Source organism: Mauremys reevesii, linkage group 3 (genome assembly GCF_016161935.1).
Source record: "Mauremys reevesii isolate NIE-2019 linkage group 3, ASM1616193v1, whole genome shotgun sequence".
Taxonomy (NCBI): Eukaryota; Metazoa; Chordata; order Testudines; family Geoemydidae; genus Mauremys; species Mauremys reevesii.
The window spans coordinates 159,796,921-159,815,069 of record NC_052625.1 but is presented as its reverse complement, the minus strand read 5'-3'; the positions used below and the strand labels follow the sequence as shown (position 1 = coordinate 159,815,069).

Genomic DNA, 18,149 nt, shown 5'->3' with positions numbered 1-18,149 from the left:
GAGGAAGATGAACCAAATGTGCTCCATGCTAACCGAGAAGAGGAAAGAGAAGAGGAATAAAAAGCGAAGAAGGAAAGGCTGTGTGTATATAGCTTAGTATTGTTTAGGCTCAGTGTTATAAAATGTGCACATTGGTTATGGAAGTTTTCTGTGTCTATATAGTTGCACTTCAGAGAGTCTTTCAGTGACAATGAAAGAAGGTAATGTTGTGCCATTTATAAATAATGATGCATGATAGAGCCACACATTCTTCATACTGAAAGACATTTTTAGATTATTTCTTTTTGCAGAGAAAGAGGCATCTTTGGGCCTGATTTCCCCCCCCCTCCCGCATTGTTCCTCACCTGAGGAGTCATATGTGAGGCTGCTACTCACATAAGGAAGAGCTGACAAGACAGGATTCTAAGAGTTTGTCAGTCTAATTGCAAAGTGAATTATTTGGCAGAGAATAAACTGGAAGTGGGTGTTTCAAAAGTCTTAAGAATGGCCATTCTGGGTCACACCAATGGTCCATCTAGCTCAGTATCCTCTCTTCTCACCGTGGCTGGTGCCCAGATGCTTCAGAGGGAATGAACAGAACAGGGTAATTTATCAGGTGATCCCTTCCCTGTTGTCCAGTCACAATGTCTAGCAGTTAGAGGTTTAGGGACACACAGGCATAGGGTTGTGTTCCAGACCATCTTGGCTAATAGCCACTGATGAACCTATCCTCCATTAATTTATCTACCATAATTCTTTTATGAATCCAGTTGTAATTTTGGACTTCACAACATCCCCTGGCAACAAGTTCCAAAGGCTGGCAGTGTGTAGTGTGAAGAAGTACTTCCTTATGTTCCTTTAAGCCTGCTGACTATTAATTTAGGATGACCATTGGTTCTTGTGTTATATGAAGTGGGTAAATAACACTACCTTATTCACTTTCTCCATACCAGTCATGATTGTATAGACCTCTATCATATCCCACCTCCTGCCAACTTGTCTCTTTTTTCAGATGAACAATCCCACTCTTTTTAATCTTTCCTCCCACAGAAGCTGTTCCATACTCCTAATCATTGTTGTTGCCCTTCTCTGTACTTTTCCCAATTCTAATATTTATTTATTTTTTGAGAAGGGATGACCTGAACTGCTCACAGTATTCAAATTGTGGGCATACCATGCATTTATATAATGACATTCTGAGCTTTTTTGTCTTACCATCTATCCTTTGCCTAATGGTTCCTAACATTCTGTTAGCTTTTTTGACTGCACAGCACATTGAGCAGATGTTTTCATAGAACTACCCACAATAATTCCAAGAGCTCTTTCTTGATTGGTAAGAGCAATTTAGACCCCATTATTTTGTATGGATAGTTGGGATTGTTTTCCTATGTGTATTTCTTTACATTTATCAGCATTGAATTTCATGTGCCATTTTCTTGCCCAGTCTCCAAGTTTTGTGAGATCCCTTTGTAACTCTTTGCAGTCTGCTTTGGATTTAACTGTCTTAAGTAATTGTGCATCATCAGCAAACTTTCCCACCTCAGAGTTTACCCCTTTTACCAGATTGTTTTGAATATATTGAACAGCACTGGTACCAGTAGATATCATGGGGGGACCCCACTATTTACCTCTCTCCACTGTGAAAACTGAGCATTTATTCCTACCCTTTGTTTTCTTTCTTTTAACCAGTTACTGAGCCATGAGAGGACCTTTCCTCTTATCCCATGGCTGCTTAAGAGCCATTGGTGAGGGGCTTTCAGAAAAGTCCAGGTACATTATATCTACTGGTTCACTCTAGCCTATGTGTTTGTTGACCCCCTCCACGAATCTTGATATATTGGTGAGTCATGATTTCCCTTTACAAAAGCCGTGTTGACTCTTCCTCAGCACATTGTGTTCATCTATGCGTCTGATAATTCTGTTCTTCACTATAGTTTCAACCAGTTTTCCTGCTACTGAAATTAGGCTTATTGGCCTGTAATTCCCAGGATTGATTCTGGAGCCTTTTAAAAAAAATTGTCATCACATTTGCAATCCGGTACAGAGGCTGATTTAAGTGATAGGTTACATACCACATTTAGTAGTTCTGCAATTTCATATTTCCATTCCTTCTGGTTCTCGTGTCGTATTACTATTTTATTTATCAATATGTTCCAAAACCACCTTTCCTGACCCCTCATATGTGACCCCTAAAACGAATTGCTTAGGTGTGGGAATCTCCCTCATCCTTTGCAGTGAAAACTGATGAAAATAATTCATTTAGCTTCTCCATAATGTCTTTATTGAGTGCTCCTTTAGCACCTCAATTGTCCACCAGTAGGTTTCCTTCTTTTGATGTACTTACAAAAACTAACAGCATTTTTTTTGTCTTTTGCTAGTTGCTTTTCAAATTCTTTTTTGCCCTGCCTAATTATACTTAAACTCTGGCAAATCAAGTCTAATTTTCCTCAATAGGATTTGACTTTTATTTTTTAAAGGATGCCTTTTTGTCCCTAACCACCTCTTTTACTGCTGTTTAGTTACGATGGAGGTTTATTGGTCCTCTTACAGGTTCTTTATTATTATTATTTGGGCTATACATATAACTTGAGCCTCTATTATGGTGTTTTTAAAAAGTTTCCATGCAGCTTGCAGGCATTTCACTTTTGTGACTTTTCCTTTTAATTTCCATTTAACTAGCTTCCTCATTTTTGTATAATTCCCCTTTTTGAAGGTAAATGCTAATATGGTGGGTTTCTTTGGTATCCCCTCCCCCAAGGATGTTAAATTTAATTACATTATGGTCATAATTACCAAGAAGTTCAGCTATATTAACCTCTTCGACCACATCCTGTGTGCCACTTAGGACTAAATCAAGAATTGCCTCTCCCTTTGCAGATTCCAGGACTAGCTGCTCCAAGAAGCAGTCATTAATGGTGTCTAGAAGTTTTATCTCTGCATTCTGTCCTGAGGTGACGTGTTCCCAATCAATATGAGCATAGTTGAAATGCCCCATTATTACTGGGTTTTCTGTTTTTGTATCCTCTCCCTATCACCATCCTGGACAGGTGGTCAGTGGTATATTCCAACTGCTATATTCTTATTATTCAAACATGGAATTTCTATCCATAGAGATTCTGTAGTATAGTTTTGTTCATTTAAAGATTTTTACCATTTGACTCTATGCTTGCTTTCACATGCAGATGCTCTCCGGGTTACGCAAGATCCGACTTATGCGAATCCACACTTATGGAAAAAGGGTGCTCAACATCACTGAGGACAATCTTAGTTTGTTCAAGCTTGTGAAAAGGAGGCTTGACTTATTTTTCCCTCTTTTAAAAATATGCTTTAATTTGCTTCTTTATGCATTCTTCTAAGGGCTTTGCTCAGTATTTACACACAGTACTTATTCAGGCAATGAAGTCAGTGAGAGTTTGCCTGAGTAAGATTTGACAGGATTTGATCTATCTGAATAATAAGAGCGTTTTCCATAGGTGATCCTGCTTTCCCTGGGTTTATACAACTTCTGATTTAGCTGATTTACTATTGTACAGTTATGTCCTTACAACCTCAAGTTTTATCATTCAGCTGTGCTGTGTCAAGTCCCAGTTCCATTTGGGAAATTGTTTCATTCTTGGTAGTATTGTTGACTCCTCTGTTGTACATGCGAATGTTCTGCAAAGCATTTTAAGAACAGTTGTGTGTTGATTTTTAACACATTTTGCTCAATTTCCTTATGCACACAATAAATGGGTAACAATAGACATTTGATTCATACTTTCCAGATCAAAACACGTATTAGTGCTTGTTAGATATGGTATCCGTGTTTAATGACTTCAGTCAGGCTCAGTTAAACTATCTTCCACATTTGCAGTGCAAACTGTTCCCACAGATGGGGTAAAGCGCCCCCTGTTGGATATGCGCCAGCCTGCTGTGAGGGCTCCAAACCCTGAATCCCACCTCATCTCATCTTACTGGGGCTATATAGAGCTTAGGCACTGGCTTTGGCCCTGTCGGCATGCACTCTAGGTACAGACCTCGTGTCTGATACCCCTCTTGGCAATGGGGACTCCCAAAATCCAATTGCTTAGGTCTTGAAACCAGTGCTGTCTCCCTCTAGCCTCTCCAGCAACTCTTCCATGTTCCCCAGAATCCCACCAAAGGATCACTGTTTACCTCTCATGGGGTACATGATAAAGAGAGTCAACAGATACACAGAATGACTTTGCACAGGATTCTAAAACACCATTACTCTTTACTTGGTATCATGACAAATACACTGATCCATACAAAATAATAAAAACAATGGTTCACATTTCCCTCAGTCCCCTCACCACCCTGGAGAATTTTTTGGGCACAGGCTAAAGTCCTCTAAGGAGTCCCGGATATTTCCTCTCCCCTTTACCCTCCCGCACATGACCTCTCTTCATAACATCCGGTCTCGGGTCTTTTCTCCCTCTGTTACCTTTTGTCTTGTAACCACCAGCTTCCTTTGTCTTGAGACACACTGATCTGCCTCTGCAGGTGACCAAAGACTCCTGCCTGATGACTTCATTGACAGATGGCCTCTCCTTTGGTAAACCAGTTCTCCTGGGCAAGGACCTGTCTCAAGATGTTTCTTTTTGAATGGAGGACCATCAACATTTAATGACCCTTTATTGTTAGCTCTGGGCCACTACTCCCTGGAGTTTCAGTCCAACGTGGAGATAGGAGGCTAACAGAGAAGGCCAACCATCCCCACGTTTATAATGGCGTTTGCCCCTTGATGAAGAAACTCAAAATTCATAAACTGTACTCAGATAGTATCAGAGGGGTAGCCGTGTTAGTCTGGTTCTGTAGAAGCAGCAAAGAATCCTGTGGCACCTTATAGACTAACAGACGTTTTGCAGCATGAGTGGGTATTCTTGCATCCGAAGAAGTGGGTATTCACCCACGAAAGCTCATGCTGCAAAACGTCTGTTAGTCTATAAGGTGCCACAGGATTCTTTGCTGCTTGTACTCAGATAGATTGCCCAAATTAACAAAACTGTGTCGCCATAAGCATCATTCTTTATGATCCCATGGCTTGTCCTGTATGCTATTCTTGCTGACTTTGCCTGCCTTGGTCTCCTATGACTCACATCACTGCCCTGTGTTTACTGGTCCTTGTCCATTGGCAATGGCCTGCTTGTTTTTATTGTTGTTCTGCTATGCTGTTTTTTTTGTTCTGCCTCATATATTTCCCTCACTCCGTCTTTCTTTCTTTGGTGTTCATTAGTCTTCATCACTTTATCTCCCTTTGTTCTCTCATTTTCCCTCATCCAACATACACCATCATTCCAGGGAAGATGTATTCAATCTCGGTAAACAGCTGTTTTTTAGCAGTTTGCCATCCATTAAAAGTGAAAACTATACTTTAAAAAATATGATAATTCACTACTCTGCCAGAGTAAGGTGAAATGCCAGTCAAAGGGTTTTGGCCAAGTATAGTAATTCCACTTCATACCAAAGCCAAAGAAAACCTTTCAGTACAACGGATGCCTTCCTGTGTGCTTTCCAGTTACAGGATTAGGATTTATTCAAAGAATAACAAACTATGAGGAGCACAGTTTCTCTTGGGTGTTTGCTATGGCTCGAACGTGAGTACCTGCAGTACTGTACATTGCAAAAAGAGCAAAACCTGTTTGAAGTCCTGGTACATAGGACTTATTATAAGATAAATTATCTGCTTTGTGTGAAGCATATTTCCTATATTGTCTGCTGTCCTGAATCCAGATGGCATCACAATTATAAACCCTCAATGAGAAGGAAATTCAAAGCTTAAGAGTTAATATGAAACCTGAAATGGGTAACTGTGATTTGCTAAAAGTAGCTCAAGTGTAGTGAAAGCAGCAGCTTATCTGTTGGGAGAGGCAATGTGCCCCCTGGGGGGGAAAGTTTGGAGGGCCTAGCCAGCCTTGAGAATGGCTGGCTCTAATCATCAGCAGTTGAAGAGGAGGGATAGTGGAAGATGAGAGTCATATCCCCTACCTGTTTTCTGTGTGGAAATGACAGTGGACAGTGGAGAGGTGTGTGTTGTGTCTGTGTATTGTATTGCCTATACTATAAAGGAGCTACCCCAGTCTCCAAGCAGTTGTCTGTGAACAGCTGTGTGTGGAGGGACAAGCTGTAAAAAAGCTGTGTGTCTGGTAAAGGAGAATGTGTCTCCGGCTCTTCTGTGTCTGTGTGAGAGTGAGAAGGTGAGCCTGTGGGGTGGGATGAGGTTGTTCAGAGGGTTTGTTTGTTGTCTGGGCTAAAGCCCAGGAAAAGAATGGGATGGAGTTTGGGTCTGCTGGGGAGAATGGCACTGTGACTAGGTTGCTAGGTTGCATCGGTTAGTGTCTTCTTAAAGAACAGAGAGAGAAGAGCTTTGGGGTGCTTGTGTGCCAATGTGTTTGGAAAATGATTTAATCAAGAAAGTTTCAGTTCCTACAGCCAGAAATTTTCTGTTGTGAATGGATCCACTGACTTTTTTTTGAGATCCAGTGTGGTGGGGCAGCTTTGAAAAGGTCTCAGAGAGGCTGTTAGTTAAGGAAGTTGAGCAGCCTATAACCCCCTGGCTGTGTGTGGCCCAGCTGTTGGGGGAGACAATGCTTTGGACAGGAAAATCTCCCATGCTGATCTCTGTGAGTGCAGTCTGTGCTTCCAGGATCTGAGGACAGATTCAGTTACTCAGTCAGAGCAGAGAACAGTTGTATATGCTAGAGGCAGAGGAGAGGGGGGAGCTCAGCTCCTCTCACCTCACCTCTTTTCTTTGTGTGGTATCTCTGTATCTCTGTGCAGAGCTCAGATCCATAGCAGCTGAAGAGTTAAAAGTTAGTGTTCTGTGTCTGTCGAGATTGCTTTGGATTGACTGGAGAAGAGAAGACAGAAGACAGATAGCTTGGCCCACCACACCATCAGCCAATTCTGTTAATTCTGAGAAATGAGAGAATCCAGAGAAGGAAAGAGAGAAAGAGGAAGGCAGAAGAGATAAAAGGTTAACCTAGGTTAACCCAAAAAATGCAAAAATGGCAAAACAAAGGGTGTGAAAAATGAAGGACACGTTATGATTATGCTGTCTGTATGTCTGTGTATAATTTTGTAGTTGAAGTTATAAGTATTGGCTCTGTAATGTCTATACTTTTTTTATGCTCTGCCTGCCTCTGGTCCCAGACAAACTGATGTCAGCCAGCCCTGCTGCATAGGGGATTGGGCCATCAAGCCATCGGCTACACAATGGACCCATGGAGAGAAGCAGACCACGCCCTTGTGTACTCAGCAAAGGGCAGGACTGGCTCATCTCTGACTTCAGCTCTATTTTTGCTGTAAACAGTGAAGATTCAAAGGACACCTGAAAAGTCTATATAAAGTCTATATCAGCATCTGTCATCTCCATCTCTCCTGCTTCTCTTCTGACTTCTGACCTCTGGACAAACTGAAGCTACACACTGAAGGACTGAGGACCCATCCCAGACCCATTCCAGAGATTCAAGAGACTTAAAGAGTAACCTCCTCCTGCACAGCATCACTGCCTGAACTAAGAACAACTTATGTAATTGATGTAATTTTGTCCATTTTTAACCATTCTACTCTCTTCTTCTTCTTTTTTCCTTTTGTTTTAAAACCTTTTTAAAGTTTTAGTAACAAGGATTTATTTGTGGGCGAGATTTGATTTGTATATTGATGTCTGGGGCATGGAGACCCCTGAAAGGCTGCTTCAGCAGAGTCAGTGCTTAGAGCAGTGTTCTTACAGGGAATGAAGGATTTCGCAGTGACTTTTCAGAAAGTGGTTTGTGAGCAGAGTTTGAGCCTGCAAATTTGCACCTGAGTTGTGCAATTCAGTTTTGGACCCAAATCAGACTTCCAGATGAGGAGTATAACTCACATAGCAAGTGGTGTAGTCAGTTTTGTGCCTACAGTTTGCTTTGTGGATTCAGCAAGGGAGGCCAGGCCTCAGCAAGTACTGTAAAGGACAAACAAAAACCCTTCAACGGAGTCCTAAAGAGGAGCCTAAGAAAAGCAAGGCAGACAAGGCTGAAGACATTTTTTTTTGAGGCAGAAAAGGGCAACAGACAGATTCAAAGTCTTTCAGTGAAAGGGAGGCAAGGTAGCATAGACATCTCCTCTGAGATTGGCAGCTAATAACTATTAGTGTTGTGATATATGAACGTGCTCCAAAAGGTTTGTCTGTTTTATCATTACTCTAATCCTGAGGCCTAATCCAATGCCCATTGAAGTCAACAGAAATGTTTCCATCAATGTCAATGGGAAACATAGAGTCAGACCTCAGGTGTACAGAACTCCTGGGGCTCTGAATGGGAATAAAGCCAGGTAGACCATAATGCTGCTTTCACAGTGCCTAATGTGCACTCATTTTCTGACAAACTTACAAAGGTGTGTGAATTTGCAGCTCCAATAATTTTAAGGAACTGGAAAAATGAGGGAATTGAAAATAAGTGTAAGCACAGTCAGCAATTACTGGGTTAGGACCAATGGTTTTAAGAGACTTTTTTTTTAACACAAAGTTGGGATGCCACTTGGTTTCATTTATGAAATAAATACACTTTGTATTGACTTTGCACATCACAGTTTTCATCTAAGTGGCTAAGTGTTATCTCCACTTTACAGGTGGAGAAACCGAGTCACAGAGAGATGCTGTGACTCGTCCAAGGTCCCAGAGATTCCTGACTCCACGTCCAGTGCCCTAACCACTGGACCTTTTAAAGGTTGTTTAAAAGCAGGCTGGAGTCTGAGGCCTTTAGGAAGTGTGTCCCCTTTGTTTGGCCATTTACACTTACTGATTTTTATTTTTTATTTTATTTTTTTACAAAGAAACAAAAGCAAATAAAGGACAGTTTCTTCCCAAGATGAATTTTCTATAAAGGTTTATTAGGTGCATGAGAGTGCTTTGTGTTCATGTCATTTCACTTACCGTTTCATACATTCAGCTGCTTGGGAAGCACTGGAATGCCACGTTTCTGAGTACTTCACAGTCCAGGAAGGGAATAACCCCGCATGTATAGGAGTCAATTGGAGCTCTGCTATTGACTAGCATGGGTGCAGATCAGCCAGAGGGGTAGTGAAACCAGAAAATCCAATTTCTATTTGTATTACTCTCCTTCAATCATTTTATTTGCTCTCTACATGAACCAAGCAAATAAAAATCAATCTTTGGAGAAAAACCCCACAAATGGATAACATGGAAAATACCTTCTAGCTTTGTCATACCTTGTTCACAGAAGGTGCCAGTAGTTCCTAGAGGGCAGTGGCATGTGTATCCATCAGGCAGTGGCACACAGGTAGCACCTCTTCTACACAGATGTGGTGGGTTGTGCTCAGGATCGCAAATTGAAACTGTCTCTGTGCAAAATGCTCCTTTCCATCCAGTGGGGCAGTCACAGCTACAATACATAAAAGAGGGGAAACAATGCAACAGTATTACCCGAACAAATCAATGTTTCAATAGCATTTGGAGTCAACATTTTCAGACTCTGATGCCTAAAGTTAGGCAGCTAAATCAGAGGTTTTCAGTGATTGCTAAGTAGCCAAGTTTCTCATTGGATTGTATTTTTAGGCAGCTTAGTTTTAAACCATTAGCCCAAATTTACATCATATTTGTTTTAGTCTAACAGCCTGGGATCACTGTTTGTATTTAATGGGACATTTGATTTTTTTATTATTTGTACTGTGGTATTAGCATCCAGAAACGCCAGCCAGTCTTGCATCTTCTTTTTGCTAGGTATTATACAAAACACAGAAGAAGGCAAGGTCCCTAACCCAAAAAACTTACAAGCTAAATTAAGAAATGGCACAAAAAGTAAGTGTAACAAAGAATAAGGGGGAAAGGGAAGATAATGAAGTGGACCCAAGGGAAAAGTAGTAAGATTAGGCCCTGTGGCTGCTTCTCAGCTAGCCAATTAGTTGGCTGATTTCTTCTCAGAGGCAGAGCAGAAGTGGGATCTGGGGAAGGGTTTGAAGGAGGAGAGGGTAGGAGGTTTGCAGGGGAGTGAGGCCTGTGTCACAAGTTGTATATAGTGGGTAGTTGCAGTCATTAATGCCATCATCAAACTGAGGGAACCCGAAAAAAGGTAAGTGTCCGCTGGCCTTTCACACCTCTGTATTTAATTAGAGCCAGGGGAATCACTGAGATCAAACAAGAAAAACAAACCATCCTGCTGGTTGTCCATATTAAAGTCATTCTGAGTGTTGTAGAGCTTGTAAAATCCAAAAACACACTAGATACAGAGATTTAAAAATGGACCTTCTCCTTGAAAGCAGAATTCTTTTTAATAGTTTAAATGCATTAAATCAATTTGCATTTTATCATCCACTGGCAGTTTTACGACCTGTTATTATAGCCGTAGTGCTCTCAGGATATTAGAGAGACAAAATGGGTGAGGTAATATCTTTTACAGGTCCAAAATTCTGTTGGTGAAAGAGACAAACTTGTGAGCTACACAGACAGAGCTTAATTTGTGCCGGGGCTTGCCAGAGCTGAGCCCTGGCACCTCTAGGCTTGGCAGTTCATAGCCCCAGCACTTCTGGGCTCCCGGCCAGCAGCCTCCACTCTCTGAAGGCAGCACCTCTGCCAGCAGCAGCACAGAAGTAAGAGTAGCAATACCATACCACACCACCTTTACTTCTGCACTGCTGCCAGCAGCTGCACTGCCTTCAGAACTGAGTCTCCGGCCAGCAGCCACCCAGCTTGAGCCCTGACACCTCTTTCATTTCAAATTAAACATTGTATCCAGAGCTCTTCTTCTTCGTCCCACTTTGTCTCAGATTTATGACATGTCAGTGTTTCTCTAAATCAGGGGTGGGCAAACTTTTTGGTCCAAGGGCCACATCTGGGTATGGAAATTGTATGGCAAGCCATGAATGCTCATGAAATTGGGGGTTGAGGTGCGGGAGGGGGTGAGGGCTCCGGCTGGGGTGAGGGCTTGGGAGGGGCAAGAAATGAGGAGTTCAGGGTGCGAGAGGGGGCTCTGGGCTGGGGCAGGGGGTTGGGGTATGGGTCGGGGTGAGGGCTCCGGTTGGGGGTGTAGGAGGTTGGGATCGAGGGGTTCAGAGGGTGGGAGGGGTTCAGAGGGTGACCAATGGGAGCTGCGGGGATGGCACTTGGGGTGGGGGCAGTGTGTGGATTTCCCTGTCTGCCCCTACACGTAGGAGCCAGAGGGGGGGACATGCTACTGCTTCTGGGAGCTGCTCCCTGGCAGGAACTTGAGAGCCAGATTAAAACACCTGAAGGGCCGGATGTATCCCCCGGGCAGTAGTTTGCCCACCTCTGCTCTAAATGGTTATTGGTTGCCTGTAAAAATCAAAGCCAAGAACAGAACATCGATTCTGACAGGTCCTTTTCTCAGGCTTTTGTTTTTGTCCCTCTTGGACATTAGTTCAGACTTGCTGAGCTACATTGTTTCCATCAATCAGCTCACAGTTTCTAGGCAAAGGGCATCCATGAATCTTTGAAACAGTGGCAAGAGCTATATCCTTATCTCAGGTATGATCTGTAACTATTTTTCATTTCCTAGACATTTCGCAAACATGGCACAGTACTTCTATTATTGTTTCTTTAAACCTTCAGGGCAAAGGACAACAGGTAAGCAAACCACTGCCTGCAACCTCTTCACAGTGATAAACGGCTACCTAAAATTAAGGGGAAAAGAGGACAAGACCTCACAGTAACAAAAGCAGCTCAATCCATCAGAGTTCAGCATTAGGGTATTTTCTCTCTCACCCTTAACCGTTATGCTTTGATGCATAGAAACCATTGAGGCGGGAAAGTAATTTAGCTTCCTAAGTGGCAGATAGAAATGTTGGTTTCCTGTGCTGTGATGGACTAAGGAGCTGGAAGCTGTGGCTGCACTTGCTGGGACTCATAGGAGGGATTTTTTTTCTCTCCCCCCTCCCTTCACACCATATGTCTTTTTGACACTCATATATCAGAACATTTTCTTGCAACCTAAAAGTGAAATACTAGATCTACTGATTTAAATGGGATTAAACCTACTTGCATGAGGGCTGAATTTGATCAGCTTCCTTCTTCCATACATGTCAAGTGTCATGAACACACATCACCCCGTATCAATGGTATTACAGATGTGCTTCAGCTTAGCAATTTGATTGTAGATTTGCACCCAGACTTTCCCAAAGTTCAGAGTTATGTGGATTTTGGATTCTGGTTCAGGCTCATACTAGAGAGAGGTACAACTCACAAAGTTTGGACTTGGAAGCAAATTCAAAATTGGCCACACTTTAGGGAGGCAAGTGGAGAAGTTTTTGGGATCAGTCTGTCTCTCCTGATTAGTAATGAGTAGACCTTCCAAGAGTCAGAATTCAGCTTAAATGCAGAGAAACAGATACAATTTCTGATGCTTAACTACATTATCTGAATCATTGCTGGCGTCCTGTCTCCCCGCACAACAGGTACCACCAACGTCTCTCACCATCTAGCTCCTCTCCATCTGGCAGACCTGGGGTTTCATCTACATCCTGTTCTTGTTTGTTTTGTTTTCTGGGGTGGAGAGGGAGAAATGCAGTGGCTTGCTATTTCATCACTGCCTGGATTTCTCAGGCCTTTCCTTTCTCATTTCTGTTTCTTTAAGAGTTAGGCAGATGGTTGTGGGCTAGTGGACTCCTCCACAATCCTGCTTCTTTAGGTTTTGTGAGGGACGGCAACGTCATGTGCCCATTTCCCACAACTCTATCATTTTGTGGTGGCATATTCTGGAGTGCAGGAAGTCTCCCTATTTGTAGGTTCTTCTCCATACAATTGAAACTTTGCAAATATGCTTCAGGGCGCATTGGGTAATTTTGCAATATCCTGTTTTGCAGGGGGACTTCATTCTAAGGCCTGGTCTACACTAGTCTGTTATTTCAGAATTAGCCAAGTTAATTTGGAAAAAAAAATGATTCTGTCCACATGACCAAACTGTTTTTTTCAATTTAAAGGGCTCTTTAATCCAATTTCTGTACTCCACGTTGGCAAGTGGAGTAGCACTTAAATCGAGATCGCAATCCCGGGTTAAAGGTATTGTGGACACAATTCGATGTTATTGGCCTCCGGGAGCTATCCCAGAATGCTCCCTTGTGACCGCTCTGGACAACACTCTCAACTTCGATGCATTAGCCAGGTGGGCAGGAAAAGCCCCGGGAACTTTTGAATTTAATTTCCTGTTTGGTCACCATGAGCACAGGTGACCATCAGCCCAGTCCACCATTACTTGCGACCATGCAGAGTCCACCATCACAAGAGATCACGCAGTCCCCGATTCGCAGACGAGCTCCACCATGGTCCGAACAGGAGGTACTGGATCTCATCGCATGTTGGGGAGATGAGTCTGTTATGGCAGAACTACATTCCAAAAAAGGAACTCAAATACATGTGCTAAAGTCTCCAGGGCCATGACGGAAAGAGGCTACTCCAGGGACACAGAGCAGTGTCATACAAAAATCAAGGAGCTCAGGCAAGCGTACTAAAAAGCCTGGGAGGTGAACGGCGCTCTGGGTCACAGCCCCATACATTCCACATCTATCGTGAGTTGCATGCAAATATGGGGGGTGACACCACCACTACCCCACTACTGTCCGTGGACACCTGCAAGGTGGGAGTTGCATGGAGTGAGGAGGAAGAGTCACTGGAGGACGAAGAGGAGGAGGAGGAGGACAGTGCTCAGGTGGCAAGTGAGGAATCTGTTTTCTCCCCTAGCCAGGAACTATTCTTAACATTGGAGCCAAGAGCCTCCCCCCACTCCCAAGGCGGGCTCCTGGACCATGACCCTGGAGAAGGTACTTCTGGTGAGTGAGAGCCTGATCAGAGCCACGCAGTTGGGGGTGTTGGGGGGGGGAGGGGAGGGATGTTGTGTGAAGCGATCATCCCAGAGAGCCCACAGGCCCTCCTTTTATATGGCACACCCACCAGGCATTGTTTGCTATGGGAAAGGGAGCCCAGCAGTTTGAAAGCATTGAAATGAATGTAGAAGAAGCAGAACCCCACATGCCCCTAGGCTGCCTGCAAGCTGAATTCTGTTGCCCAGCCATGTGTGATGGCTTACTCACACCAAAGTGTCCCCTTTGTTCTCTGAAATGTATCTTTTAAAATACTACCCTCCCTTTTTCTCCTCCCGCAGGTGCAAATGTTTCAACATGGCCTCTATCTACTCCATCCCAGAGGCTGGTCCAGATTAGAATGTGGAAAAAATGAACTCAGGACGACATGTTCGCCGAGCTCATACAGTCCTCCTGAACTGATAGGGCCCAGATGAATGCATGGAGGCAAACAATTGCAGAGTCCTGTAAAGCATTACAGGAACATGAAGAGAGGAGGGACACGCGCGATGAGAGCAGGCAGGATGCTATGGTTAAGCTCATGGGGGAGCAAACTGACATGCTTTACTGTATGGTGGATCTAATGCGGGAAAGGCAGCAAGACCACAGACTGCAGCTGCAGCCCCTGTATAACCACCCTCCCTCCTCCCCAAGTTCCATAGCCTCCTCACCCAGACGCCCAAGAACACGAGGTGGGAGGCTACGGGGACCCACACACTCATCCCCAGAGGGATCGGCCAAGCAACAGAAAGCTGGCATATGCAAACTTTTGATTTGGTTTCTGGATTTGTCCTTCCCTCCTCCTCCACCCCTCAACCCAATACCCTCCCATCCCCCAGTCTACCTTCTGATTTCTCTCAATGTGTTGTGCAACAAATAATAAAGAACAATTTAAAAACAATTTAGACTTTATTTCCTTTCATATATATATAGGGGGCTGGTAACTTCAAGAGAAACAAACACAACTGTCACACCATACCCTGGCCAGTCATGAAACTGGCTTTCAAAGCTTCTCTGATATGCAGCACGCCCTGCTGCGCTCTTCTAATTGCCCTGTTGTGCGAAATTGGCCATCAGGTGAGTTGCCTCAAACTCTCACCCCACCATAAACATCTCCCCCTTACTCTCACAGATATTGTGGAGCACACAACAAGCAGCAATTACAATTGGAATATAGGTTGTGCTGAGATCTAACCAAGTCAGTAAACTGCGCCAGCGCCCTTTCAAACATCCAAAAGCACATTCTACCACCATTCTGCATTTGCTCAGCCTATAGTTGAACTGCTCCTTACTACTGTCCAGGGTGCCTGTGTAAGGCTTCATGAGCCATGGCATTAAGGGGTAGGCTGGGTCCGCAAGCATAACTATAGGCATTTCAACATCCCCAACAGTAATTTTCTGGTCTGGGAAGTAAGTCCCTTCCTGCAACTGTTCAAACAGACCAGAGTTCCTGAAGATGCGAGCATCATGCCCCTTTCCTGGCCATCCCACATTGATGTCAGTGAAATGTCCCTTGTGTTCTACCAGTGCTTGCAGCACCATGGAAAAGTACTCCATGCGGCAGGGGCAGCTCCAGGCACCAGCACGCCAAGCGCGTGCCTGGAGCGGCAAGCCACGGGGAGTGCCCTGCCGGTCGCCATGAGGGCGGCAGGCAGATTGCCTTCAGCGGCATGCCTGTGGAGGGTCCGCTGGTCCCGCGGCTTCGGCAGACCTCCCGCAGGCGTGCCGCCGAATCCACGGGACCAGGGACCTCCTGCAGGCAAGCCATCAAAGGCAGCCTTCCTGCCGTGCTTGCCTTGTGGTTTATGTACTGGCTGCCCCGGTGTGCCAGGGCCAAGATAGGGATATGCGTTCCATCTATCGCCCCACCGCAGTTAGGGAATCCCAGCGTATTAAAGCCATCCACAATGGTCTGCACATTTCCCAGAGTCACTACCCTTGATACCAGCTGATCAATGATTGTGTTGTCTACTTGCAGCACAGCAGCCCCTACAGTAGATTTGCGCACTCCAATCTGATTCCCGACTGACTCGTAGCTGTCGGGCGTTGCAAGCTTCCACAGTGCTATGGCCACTCACTTCTCACTGTAAGGGCTGCTCTCATTTTGATGTCTTTGCACTTCAGGGCAGGGGACAGCAGGTCACAAAGATCCATGAAAGTGGCCCTACGCATACAAAAGTTTCGCAGCCACTGGGAATCATCCCAGACCTGCAACGCTATGTGGTCCCACCTGTCTGTGCTTGTTTCCCGGGCCCAGAATCGGCATTCCATGGCATGAACCTGGCCCAATGCCACTATGATCTCCCAGTCGCCACATGCTGTGCTTCTAGGAACGTCTGTGTCCATATCCTCATCAGTATAGTAATTACACTGTCGTCGCTTCCTTGCCCGGTTTTGCAGGTACTGCACATACTGCTGGATAATGCCTGAGATATTTACAATGGTCAAAAGTGCAGCGGAGATCTGAGCGGGCTCCAAGCTTGCTGTGCTATGATGCCTGCATGGGTAATCCTGGAAAAAGGGTGCAAAACGTAGAAGAGCTGTTCAGTTCAAGATGGCCGATAAAAGGCAGTAAATGGTTGTCTTCTGTAGCTTTCACAGACTCAGCAAGCTCGCTAGAGCTGCAAGAGGGTGAGAGAAGAGTTTGCAGCGGAAGTGTGAGAAAAGTTTGTGGTGGAAGCTGTGCGGCTCAGTTCACGATGGCCAAAAAACGGCGGGGAATTGTTGTCTTCTGTAGCTTGCACACAAGCCCAGGACAGACAACATGGAAAAATTAGCTAGTGATGCAAGAACGGGAGGGCAGAGTTTGTGGCGGAAGCTGTGCTGCTTGGTTCACAGGAGCTGAAAAAAGGTGGGAAATGGTTAGATAAAAAAGTAAATAGAAAGACGAGAGGCCGTGAGGTGGATTCATAGTACCAGGAGACAGGCGGTGCACCGTATTGCACCGTCTGCTGGCAGTATGGCATCTGCTGTACCGTTCACGGAGGGAATAGCGAGTGACAGCACACACCCAGAAACACCCGCGAGAATGTTTTTGCCCCATCATGTACTGGGAGCTTAACCCACGATTCCAGTGGGCAGCAGGGACTGCGGGAACTGTGGGATAGCTTCCCACAGTACACTGCTCCGACATTTGATGCTAGCCTCGGTACTGTGGACGCACTCCGCCGAATTCACGCGCTTTAGTGGGGACACACAACACCAAATGTATAAAATCGCTTCCGAAAATTTGACTAGAATAAGTTTGAATTAATTTCGTACTATAGACGTACCCTAAGAGAGGTGCTACACAAGGCGGATGTGGGGGAGCAGGCCCATTAGAAGGAGAAAGGAGATCTCAAACACACAACCCCAAAGATCACTTTGGACTGACGGATCCTGGAAGTCTCAGATACAGGTTAAAGTTTTGTAACATTTGCACTTTGGTTCATATTTCAGGATGCAATATTTTTCTGAAACAGTTCACCCAGCCCTGCCACTTACATACCTGACAACACTCTTAACACACAGTCTTAATACCCTCATACAGTGATTTCAGAGGCTTAAGGGACCATACCAGGGACCAAATTCAGCCTTCAAGTAAGCAGCACAAGTCCTGTTTGAGTCAAGGAGAGCTGGGCCTCTCTATGTCACTGCCAAATTGGAACTCATAACGAAAGTATAATGTATCTAATCTATTCAGTATCTTCCAAAATGTCTCTTTATTAATTTAATACCAACTCTGTATCTTACATCATATAAGCTTGTGCAATTGTGTTGCATTTCCTGGCACCTACATGGCAGTAAGCTACAAGGTGTAATATTGTCCCCTGTGCCTTATGGCTTTTTCTGAAGTTCTTAGAACAGCTCCTTCCATTAAACACATCTTCCTGCATTAAACACAGAGCATCCTTGAAAATGTGTCTTGTTAGACAGGAATGTGAATCAAAGAAAACAAGTCATAGTTAATCACAGACAAACAAATACCCCAGGGATCCTTTCATATTTACTCAAACTCTAACAGGTGAAATGAGTCACTGTTTAAACCCTAAAAGTCATGAAATCAAGGCTTTACTCAGTAAGAATGATTCATATATTATTGTACATTAATTCAATTTTATTGCAAATTTCTTCTCTTTAGGATAAGAGGCTCTTAAATATTAATCATACATTTGTGAAAGGAATTTAGAAAGATGTCAAGAAGCATGTATAATTTATTAGAAAGCAGCGCTGTACATTACTTCTTGAATAGTAGGCATACATCATCTGTGTTAGGCTAGGACACAACTATGCAATTTGCAGTAATTAGGGATGGAAGGATTTTATAAAACCCCAGAACCTCCTCTATGAACCTCCTGTATGCTTTTTGGAAGTTGGAAACAGTC

General features: G+C 44.1%; 1 protein-coding gene across 1 annotated transcript in view; it reads right to left on the bottom strand.

Moving 5' to 3' along the window:
- The window catches only part of LOC120401167 (protein eyes shut homolog), an 83,101-nt gene that overhangs the window by 26,773 nt on the left and 38,179 nt on the right, over nucleotides 1-18,149 (bottom strand). The window contains exon 4 of the mRNA XM_039530825.1: nucleotides 9,187-9,359. Within this exon, the coding sequence (XP_039386759.1) occupies nucleotides 9,187-9,359 (173 nt within the window). The remainder of the gene's footprint in view (nucleotides 1-9,186; nucleotides 9,360-18,149) is intronic.